The 11,428-nt window shown below is 38.1% G+C and overlaps 1 protein-coding gene across 2 annotated transcripts in view; it reads right to left on the bottom strand.

Moving 5' to 3' along the window:
- Positions 1-22: 22 nt before the first annotated feature.
- The window catches only part of LOC135209178 (glutamic acid-rich protein-like), a 64,338-nt gene continuing 52,932 nt past the window's right edge, over positions 23-11,428 (bottom strand). For both annotated transcript variants that reach the window (XM_064241858.1, XM_064241859.1), the window contains 3 exons: positions 9,143-9,370; positions 5,252-5,433; positions 23-559 (listed from right to left, as the gene is read on the bottom strand). In XM_064241858.1, the coding sequence (XP_064097928.1) occupies positions 376-559; positions 5,252-5,433; positions 9,143-9,370 (594 nt within the window). In that variant the 3' untranslated portion in view covers positions 23-375. The remainder of the gene's footprint in view (positions 560-5,251; positions 5,434-9,142; positions 9,371-11,428) is intronic.

The following is an 11,428-nucleotide window of genomic DNA, read 5'->3' as shown; positions in this document are numbered from 1 at the left end:
GTATGGGAAAGAAAAACATCTATTTTTACTTATATAATGTTCTATATATTTGTAATGTTCTATTAACTCTTACAGTTTCAATGCAATGTTCTATTAATTCTCATACAGTTTCAACCTACATGTAATTAACATTAAAATAAATCTGTTGCTGCCAGGACTCGGACTTAGCTTGTATTCCACTTTTAATCTTTACAAATCTGACAAAATCAACATTGTTCTCCTGGCTCAAAATATAAACTGCAATAATAACCATCCACATCTACTCAGTCCTCCTATATATCTAGGCGGTTTTGTGGTTTTCCAAAGAACAGTGTCAATACAGATTACCAAGTTTTAGAAAAGATTTTTAGAACCAAGATACATTCTTTCAGTGTTTTAAAAATGTTTCAGCACACGGGCCCTTCTGGCTCGTGCAGGTCTTCTCCTCACTACTTGTTCTTGTTCTGGTTCTTCTTCCTCAACAGTTTCTGCAGGTGCTACAGTTTCCTCATTTTCCTCCTCTTTAGGTACTTCAGATGAGGCATTTTCTTCTCCTACCTCACTTTCTTCCTCAGGGGCTCTGAAGAAAATAATTTCCATATTACACATAAGCCAAACATATCTCACTCGAATCTCAATAAGTCTACATGATTGTACTTATATTTTGCAGTAATTAAGAAGTAGAGAATGAAGAAAAAAAAACTAGCCCGGATTTTTTAAAGCAACCTTATATTTAGAATATATAAAACTATAAAGTACCATACCATTTCTTTTGTAGGACCCCAGTTGCCCCAAAAGATTTTTATTAAAGATCTTTTGAGTCTATCCTTTCATTGGACAATAAATGCTATTAAGAAGTTTGAGAGGAAATTTGGTAGGACAAAAAAATTGTAAATGTACAAGATGTTTCTGTATCATCAGTTACTACAGTTATTAATCTAGCATTTGTTAGTTTCAGGTTCAGACACACTGGCTTGGCATAATGGACAGCCTTGCACCAGTCAAGATTCACAACTGTACGTCTTCTACCTTAGCTACTGATGAGTTTGCCAAGTTCCTGATTCTTGTGGAGCAACGCACTCTACAAGACAAGTCTCCTCTACGAACTGTACATATATGGATTGGGCTCCTCCTCAAGAAGTTGGTTATTTTGCCTACTTCCACTTACCCTGCTTCAGAAATGAATGTTAAGACCATGGGCATTAAGAAAGATGACTAGGCAACAGTAAATAAGTCTACTTCACATCTGGGCGTATTCTCGTCATTGGGACCATTCCTCTCTTAGAACAATAGCCCACAGAGAGGAGAGCGCAGCCATGATCATTCCTCGGCTTACAGAGTCCCTTAACAGCCATGACCTTTCCATCAGTTTCCGTTCCTGGGCCTTTTAAGTCTTCTCCTCACGACTCCCTTGTACAAGCCCTGGTGGAGAGTCAAGTGTGTTCTTCTGAAGAAGTTCAGCCCCTCCATTACAAATAAATCTTGAGTCTTAACCTCCATCTCCACTGTCGTCTTATTAGACATCATTATTGTCCATTCCACCAAGGCATTGGAGGAAGGAAGACTTTACGACCCCTCCTCGCAAGAAGTTCTGCAGGCCCTCTCTTGGAATCCTACTTCATCTCCCCTTTGTCTGAGGGTAAAGCCAACTGTTGGTCTACTACAGCCAATTCAAAGTCAGTCCACCATGGCCATGTCATTGCCTTCGAAGTTAGTTCCTGGTTCATCTCCAACTGTCCCTCCAGGGTTACTTACTATTACGGATGGCCCTGTGCCTGTCAAGGTTCATGGCTGCTTATCTTCTACAGGTACTGCTGAGTATCACCCAGTTCCTCAAAAACTTTGTGATTTTGCTGTCTTCCACCATTTGCCCTGCTAAAGACCACGGCTGTTAAGAAAGACAAAGCGGCCATAATGAAGTTGACTTCATACCTGAATGTGTTCTTATGATCAAGACCAATCCTCTATAGAACTAGTTTTACGGAGTGGAGAGCACAGCCATTCCTTCAACAGTCATGCCCCTCCCCCTCCCCCTCCCTCAGATAACATTCCTAGGCCTTCCATGTCTTCTCCTCTCTACTCCCTTACTCAAGCCCTAATGGAGAGTGTTGACAGTGCTCTTCTGAAGAAGTTCAGGAACTCCATTAACAAGAAATCTAAGCAGACTGTAGCTACTGATGATCGTTGCCCAGTTCCTGATTCTTGTGGAGTAAAGCACACTAGTATAAGAGGAGGAGTCCTTCAATAGCCATATACCTATAGTTCAGGCTCCTCCTCAAATTATTGCAGTCATTTCCCCTTTACCCTTGGGTTAAAACCAAGACCATAAAAGACGACAAGGTAGCCGTAGAGAAGTCAACTTCACACTTCACTCTCTTTTTGTGATCAGGACTGTTCCTCTTAAACAAGTAATCCACATAACAAACAGCACGGCTGTATCCCTTGCTGTGCCTTTTACCACGTCATCTCTCAACTCACTTGTTCGAGCCCTGATGGAAAGATGAAGGTACTTTTCTGAAGAACTTCAACGCTCACCTAAAAAGAGAAGTCTTCCTCCATTCGTTCCATCCTACCAAGGAAGGACTATTTCGTGGCCTTTCCTCACAAGTAGTTCTACCGGCGCTCTTTGGAGTACCACCCTATCCTTCATCTCAGGTCATAGCCAACTGTCCTTCTCCTACAGTTGATTCATGGTTGGTCCATCATGGCTGTATCTTCACCACTTTGCTAGTTCCTAGCTCATCTCCAACTGCCCCTCTGGGATTACTTTCGGTTATGGATGACCATATGTCTGTCAAGATTCACAGTCGTATGTCTTCTGCCTGAACTACTGATGAGGGTTGCAAAGTTCCAGACTCTTGAACAGCAACATACTCTGCAATAGTAGTCTCCTAAGCACTGTAGATTATGGTTTGGGCTCCTCCCAGACTCCCTTGTGCAAGCCTTGGAGAGAGTCGAAGGTGCTCTTCTGATAAAATTTGGCTGCTCTTTTATGAGGAGATGATGTAGATCTGTCTTCCTTGTCGTTTTCTCAGTTATCTTCTGCATCATCCATTTGCTCCATTCCACCAAGGCGTTGTGAAGAGGGGACATGAAGTCCTTCTTCCTCCAACACCTTGGTGGAATGGAGCATGCAGAAGATAATCAAGAAGACCAGGAAGATCTGAGATTTACGAGATCTTCTCTAAGATTTCTTCATATGTGAACGGCCAAATTTCATCAAAGAGCACCTTCAACTCTCTCCATCTGGGCTTGCACAAGGGAATCTGGGATTCCAATCCAATCTCCCCTTCATTGGAGGGCAAGATCAACCGTCTGTCTCTCCTACAATTGGTCCATCACTGCTATATTATATCCTCCAAGTTTGTTCCAGCTGCTGCTACAGATGGCCCTGCGTCTGTTAAGGTTCTCGACATACGAGTTTTACCTTGGCTACTGATAAGCATTTGTCAGTTCCTGATTCTTCTGCAGCATGCACTCAAGAGAAGTTTCCTTTCCTTTAAGAACCGTAACTACGTAGATTGGGCTCATCCTGAAGAGGTTGCATTCATTTTTCCTTCTTCCACTTGCCCTGCTCAAGACATGAGGTTAAAACCACAGCTGTTAAGAAGTTGACTTCAGACCTGTGTGTGTTCTCGTGATCAGGACTTTGACTCCTAGAACAAGTTGTCCACATAGCAGACAACAAGTCTGTGAATATTCAACAGCCGTGTGCCCTTTCCCAAGATGTCTTTCTCCCAACTCTCTTGTTCAAGCCCAAACGGAGCGAGTCAAAGGTACTCTCGTGATGAAGTTCGGCGGCTGCTCTTTGTCGTGCATTCATTCCATTCCACAAAGGCGTTGGAGGAAGAACTTTATGGCCCCTCCTTGCTAGAAGTTCCGCAGGCTCTCTTTGGGTTCCTGTTCCATCTTACCTTCGTCTGAGAAAAAGGCCAACAGTCAATCTCCTACAGCTTATTTGCAGTTGGTCTATCACAGCCATATCTTTGCCTACAAGTTTGTTCCTGGTTCATCTCCAGCTGCCCCTCAGGGGTTACTCGCCATTACGGATGGCCATGTTTAGGGATAATGATAAATTTAGATTAATCAAACCTGAAGCCAAACCAAAGAACACTGTACCTGGGCATGCTAATAGACTCAGCAGCAGCAAGGGTCTTTCCATCCGATACATGCATCAACAAGTTCAAAAACTTAAAAAATGCTGCAGATTCTTTTAATATGGTATCCAGTTTGTTTTCTCCAAATAAAATGATCAATAAGTTTAATTGAAATACCTTCAAATGTGTAGGAGGGGTTATTAACAAGGTAAGAGCGATATACAACTGCAAACGGACAATTGCTTACATTACATCTATGCATAGCAGCAGTCTACCTCTGTACCAAGTTTAACTGAAATCCCTTCAACCATACCAAAGTGTAACTGAAAAACAATGAAAGCTGAGACAAATGGAAAATCTCTTTTCATAAACATTTATGCATGATCATCTATCCCTTTACCAAGCTAAGAAATCATAGGTATCCATTCAACAGCAGCGTGTAACAGACACACTGACAATCTCCCTTCGTGCACATTGTAATTCACTGTGATCTACCTGTACCACATTTAATTCAAAATCCTTCAACTGCACATGAGTTGCTTAAATAAGCTTAAGTGTGAGACATTCTGACAGACAGATGAACGTGTGGGGAAAAATCTATCCCTTAACTATGTCAGTAGGAGAATACAGAGCGAAGAAAGTAATTGATAACTACAAGATAAGTCTAATGCCTTTCCATTTATCCATTACACCTGAGTGCAAGAGGTTCTAACGAAAGTAAACTTAACTTGCTTGAAAATCAGGCATAACACTTATAAAAATTATGTACTGTGTAAAGTATTTCCCTTTAAAATTGCATAAATGATGTTAATGAACTAATAATAAACACTGCATAAATGATGTTAATGAACTAACAATTAGGCAATTAGTAAGGAAAATTATTGCCCATAATGAAAGTGTAGGAATGGAGAGTGCTCCATAATGCAATCACCGAGACCTGTTATTAATTTACAGGTACTCTGGCAGATTCACTTTAAAACCAGGGTAATTCCCAATATAAAGTAGTTAATTTGTCACACACCTTCTGTTCATTACTAAACAGTATGTACATTGGAAAAATTACAATGTAACCCTAAAATCAACTGCACATAAATGGGAGTTGTAAAAAAGAATTTGGTTCAACTTACTTTGAAATACAATTCCCTTTATAATCTACTAGAACCACCAAGTCTTACCCATCATCAGCAGGCTCATTTTCTTGCCCATCATTAGATGGTGCATCATCATTAGAAGCTACATCATCTTTGGCATCTTCCTCAGGAAACTCATTATCGGCTTCCATCGCTGTTGCCTCATCATCGGCAGCTTTCTCTTCTAAATCAATGGCGCCATCATCTAGTGGGGGCATATTTTCTCCCTGTAACAATACAAATATGAGAGAGTGGTTATGTGAACAAACAGAAGTGTGGGGGTGGACTTGGTATATTATTTATTTAATTTATGAATAGGAATACAAAATACAGTAGGCAGTCCCTGGGTTACATCAGGTTCGAGTTAAATCATTCCAAACTTAAGGCGGTTGCCTTATGACCCTGTTCACCTTCATTATGCTGCTGTAACCCAGACTTCCTGTGCTGTTGCTATTTATTCCCATTATTATTATGATGGTTTGGGTTAAGATGATTTTTGGCTTACAACACCCAGCCATGAACGGATCCCCTGCCACAACCCAGGGACTGCCTGTATATTTATGTTTGAAAAAATCAATCAATACAATAGGAAATAACAGAAAAATAACAAATGACAAGGAGCCACATGTGAGTCTACTTAACAGAACACCCAGTTCGAATTTATTTTATTCAGCGATCTGGTTATTTGATTTACATCAGTCCATTACTATGGTCACAGCAGGAACAAAACTTGACAGAAAACTGTTTGGCATGAAACATTACAAAAGAAAACGCAAGGGCATCAACATCCACCTTCCAGTACTAGAAAGGCAGTGAATTGTATAAGCTGGAAAATCTGCGCTCAGAGAATTATTATTATAAAAAATTGTATAAAACTTGGCCAATGGGGTAGCTGAATGAAAATGACATGAGTAATACCAAGATCTAGAATAACAAATAATTTAGAATGTCAAGTTTTTGCCAATCAATATAGGATGAGTCCGCTACTGAACACCAAAATAAACATTTTTCAAGATACATGAACAGTTTCTGGCATTGCAATAAAGTATATACATGAACAGTTTCTGGCTTACTTCCCCGCCTTCTTGTCTTTATAATAAAATAATTTCCTCAGGACACCAAGGTCTTAAACAATCTTGTGAAATTCAAGAGGAGATAAAAGTTTCTCAAAAGTTTCTCAAGAGTGAGCTTGTAATTAAGAATGAAACCTAGAATTAAAAATTACATGTAGTTCTGCACTGTCATCGAAAAGTATGGTTAAGGTTTATTACATATCCCATAATTTGCAACAAGCACTGATTTTTGTTAATACTTGGATCCAGCTACAACAGGAGCAAAATCAGGGCATGATATCAATGCAAACAGAGTAGCATTATCCAGATAGCAAATTTATTTTCTTTGTCAAACCTTCTATCATACCTATCTAAGATAATGGACCAAGAATTATCCTCAGGAACACCAGAGATTACACTGTACTCCTGTAGTTAGTGCAGTGCCCTAAAAAAAACATATTACAATCTATTGGTTACAAATTGATTGTAAAAGATGCACCCCAAAACACCTAAATGCTCATGTTTAAAAACAAAGGCTTCATGATCAGCATGGTCAAAAATTGCACCGAAGCTTTGGTCAATCATGAAAGAATCTACAGATTTCTGTACAATAACAGAAACTGAAAAAAGTGCATCACATGCTTTCAAACCCCAGTGAAATTGGTCAGCAGAAGTCAGCAAGACAGGAGCTATCATTTTCATTTTTACCTAATCGGGTAAAATTGCTCATTGTGTATGAACCCGTTACAAACACACAAAAAAACAATGGTCACAAAAACCACAGAGAATCATCATTGGGGTCAACTGCATAAGCATCAAGTTCATCCAAAATAAATCACAATTTCACAAGCTGAAATAGCTAAACTACACAGCTAAGCTTCATGAAATCTAAATAAAGCCTCTTCCTTCCCAAAATCTACACAGAACCTGATTTGTCAATCAATCCTGTTGATGAAGCTTTCATTTAAAGGACAAGTTCATATATAGTTGAGATCTACTTAAAGCTAGGAGAGAAGGGGTGAAGATGGGTTAGAAGTTGGATAGAAACAGCTTGGCAGAAATGGAAAGGGGAATAGTGTGACAAAAGAATGCCCTACAGATTGAAAATATTGATCTATTTTACTTAACCAGAGCAGTACCGATGTATGGGCATTAAGATAGGAAGAGGAACATAAGCTGGAGGTAACAAATGAAGTTGCTAAGTTGGACTTTGGGAATCTAACTAAATGAGAGGCTGGTAAATGAATAAATCTGAAGTGCCAGGATAGTAATAGTAGACTATCAATATGATAAGAATTGAGACAGATGGTGTGGGCATGTGTTAAAGATGAGTGAGGAAGGAGATGACAAGAGGGCTCAAGTGAAACCAGTTGGAGGTCGAAGGTCACAAGAGAGGCAAAGGATTAGATGGTCTGATAATATTGAAAGATCTGAAGAAGGTTTAGTGCTGGAAGATGCTTTCAGTAAAAATGGTCAGAGAAGATGCATTAAAGCAACCAACACTTTAACTTTGGGATGACAGTAGGGATGAAGTTCAAATTCTTTAAACAAATGTGATAAAACTTTAATGTAAAAGACCACTACCCAAGATATTATACAAACTGCATTATCCTCCTTTGAATACACTTGGCAAAGAAGTTTGAATATTCCTGAAAAGCTTTAACTCCCCTAATTGGATCCAAGTCCAGGTCTACATTCATGCACAATTTCCTTGATTGCTTTATGTATTTTTATCTGTTGTTCCTGATCTATAGTATAACATCTTCAATAAATGTAATATTTCCTTGCCATATCTTTGTTATTCTTTGCCAGATGTTCCTAGTTTGGCATCTTTATCAACTTACAAGAGTATGGCACATATATGAAGTAAGAGAATTTTTATGTAAAAATAATACATATGTAGTATATGGATGAGAGAGAGAGAGAGAGAGAGAGAGAGAGAGAGAGAGAGAGAGAGAGAGAGAGAGAGAGAGAGAGAGAGACCATGCTGTGGTGGAGGGAGAGGCCTTGGAAGATATAGAATATTTGTTTGCATGGAGAATAGATTTTCAAGCAGATAGAAGGTTGTAATGACTTATAAGAAGTAGAGTATCTCACTCATAAAAGGAGTACAAAACATTACATATACATATGCAAGTTTGGTGCCTGTACTACCCCATGCACCAGAGGCAGGAAGGAACAGCATCACAAGGAGATAGAACAAAAGAAGCTGAAGACAAATCACCATCAAACAAAGATGCAGTTGTCTCCTTCCTCTTGTACTGACCCTTCCCATAAACTTCTTACATTATTCCAATGACCAGTCAAAACATACTGAACAAGGATTAGTTGCATTACATACTATGTTCTCTCTAAATCTACTACACACTGGATGAGGATCTGTATTCACAGATGTTAGGATGCAAGAACAAGGAAATCCACCAACACTTGGGGACTTTCTTTGCTTCTTACAAGATCCAGAAGATACACTCGCAGGAGGGTAAAGCAGATCCATTATATCCTAGCACTCATCCACAAGCACCAGAAATCCACACATAGAAACACAGAAAGAAAGAAAATACGGCAAACAGAACAGTCTTTAGTGAGAGAGAAAAAAAAATTTCCTCACTCAAAGTTAGGTCATGAGTTGCGGCTGGGTATACATTTATAGTTTCATATGTAACTTACTTGATACCATTACCACTTGTATTAAGATAACTTGTGATTACTATCATGGATCACACTGATACATTACTTCACAATCTACAACAAACTATTATCCATGTTGCAAAAAAAAAAAAAAAAAAAAAAAAAAAAAAAAAAAACTATCCATGTTGCAAAAAAAAAAAAAAAAAAAAAACAAAAAAAAAAAAAAGAAGAAGAAGAAAAAAATCCTTGCGCTTACCATCTCATCATCTGCCACCACATCCTCTTCAGCCTCTGCTTGCTCATCTTCCTTGACTTCTTCTTCTTCATTCTCATCTTTCATTTCTTGGTTTTCTTCTTCCTTCTCCTCAGCAGGACCACTGACCTCATTTTCCTCTTCAGTATTTTCTTCCTCATTTTTAATTACAGTTTCTTCATCCTCCTCATCTTTTTCTTCTACCTCAGGCATTTCATCATCCTCTACCTCCTAAAAAAAACCAAGCATTTAAACAATGTTGACTTGCAATGTTTGGAAGAAAAAATATATGACTTATAGATGAACATTTCACCAAAGCATAAGGATTCATTTATTGTTTCTGGTTTGGGGGTTTTTCTCTGTTGGGACAAAACCAGTTTTTGTCCAGGGATCCTGGGATTTCCCTTTTTTCCCGTAAAGTAACAGTTTACAGGGATTTCCCTTTTTTCCCGTAAAGTAACAGTTTACAACTTCATCACTTACAATAACACAAATAAATATTGGCCTTTTTTTGAGAATACATAAGCACAAAAGCTCTTATGTTTCAAGTGTACCAACTTCAGGACAACATATTGTAAATTTGTAATGAACTGTGCAGGATTTATTACTATCTACATCCTGACTGAAAAATAAACAAGACAACTGTTCAACAATATCCTCATAAAAAATAGGATGTTTTGAGAAACAAAAGAATATACCAAATTTGTAACTAATTTGTATTTTTCATAACTAACAAACCTTCGGTCTTAACATTAGGATTTACTAGCGCCAAGCTGGAAACCGGTAGAATTAATTTAAAATATCCATAGAAAGAAAACACAATTTCTGAATTTTTTTATCTAAAGAAATACGCAAACAAATGCTCAATGATGTCTTGACGAAAGAATATAAGAAATTTCGATGCATTATAAAAAGCTTGCTCTTAAAAGGATTTCTCAAAACATTTAATTCTCAGTGAAAGGGATTTTTACTCTTCCTTGCTTCAGAAATACCTTTACAGAATACAAAGTTAATGATATGGTCACTTAACCTTGTTCTCATTTTTGTTATCAACAATCCTGCTGCCGAGAAGGCTCTCTTAAGATTCTATTGATGTGGGTGGGTGGGAAGGACATTAAAACATTGTAATTATATCCAGATTCCGAGTTCTCTCTCCCATAGCCTCTGACACACTAAGCTCCATTCAAAGATGCTTGCTCTTTTTTTTTTTTTTTTTTTTTTTATCATAGTGCTTTCCTTTCTGATCCTTATCAAATTTTTCTCCAAGTGCTTTTGCTTCATGCTGGGGTGAAACATCATTACAGGCAGTCCCCAGGTTATGACGAGTTCGGCTTACGACGTTCCGAGGTCAAGACGTTTTTCAATTATATTCAGCAGAAATTATTTCCAGGGTTACGACGCTTACAACCCTCATCTGGCAGAAAAATTATGACACCAAAAATGCAAATTAATCAATATTTGAAGGTTGTTTTATATGAAAAATGCAATAAGAATGCAGTTTACATAGTTTTTAATGCACCCGAAGCATTAACAGTAGGCTTTCTTAGGATTTTTGACGATGTTCCGGCTTACAATGCGTTTCAAGAGCGGAACCACAGTCGTAACCCGGGGACTGCCTGTATTTGAGTTTGCTTTAGACAGTAAATGTTCCTCACACTCCTCAGTTCTTATGTTAAACACTCTAGTTAACATCTTTTTTGCTGCCTCTAATAATACTGTCTTTGGCGCTAATGCGGCAGTTATTATACAACTTTTCACAGTTCAGGTGTTTTATGAGGACAACCAGAGTCGTATTTCTTCTTTCACTGATTATTTTAATGACAGATTCCTTCATTAACTTTGAAAATGGAGAAAGTAAACACCCCTCTGCTGTTAGATGTGCTGTTCCTCTGCTTCCCAGCTTCTCAACTCCTACTTTTATTGGCTGTAACATACATACTATGTCAGAGAGGACTTTAAAATTCGTTCAAATTCGTCTTAGACAATCGTTTGTTCAATAAGCGGGAAATCCCAGGATTTTTGTAACTTTTCACTTGTAACTTGGCAGTTTATCAGGCGGCATCCCTGGACAGAAATATTAGATTCAATACAGTACTATTGTTCTATTAGTGATAAAAATTATTTATAACGACAAAAATTTGTGCATCACACAGGAATCTAAATAATTTAACCAGACCCGTAAGTCCAGATTAGACCTAGTAGGGTTTATCTTTAGTAGTAATAAAGATATATTTTCACCTTTACATCTTTAATAACTGGATAAATTGAAAATTATTCTGAAGAGAAATC

The sequence above is a fragment of the Macrobrachium nipponense genome, chromosome 37 (assembly GCF_015104395.2).
Source record: "Macrobrachium nipponense isolate FS-2020 chromosome 37, ASM1510439v2, whole genome shotgun sequence".
In the NCBI taxonomy this organism is placed as follows: domain Eukaryota; kingdom Metazoa; phylum Arthropoda; class Malacostraca; order Decapoda; family Palaemonidae; genus Macrobrachium; species Macrobrachium nipponense.
Note: the sequence above shows the minus strand (reverse complement) of the source record. Positions and strands in the feature narration are given on the sequence as shown.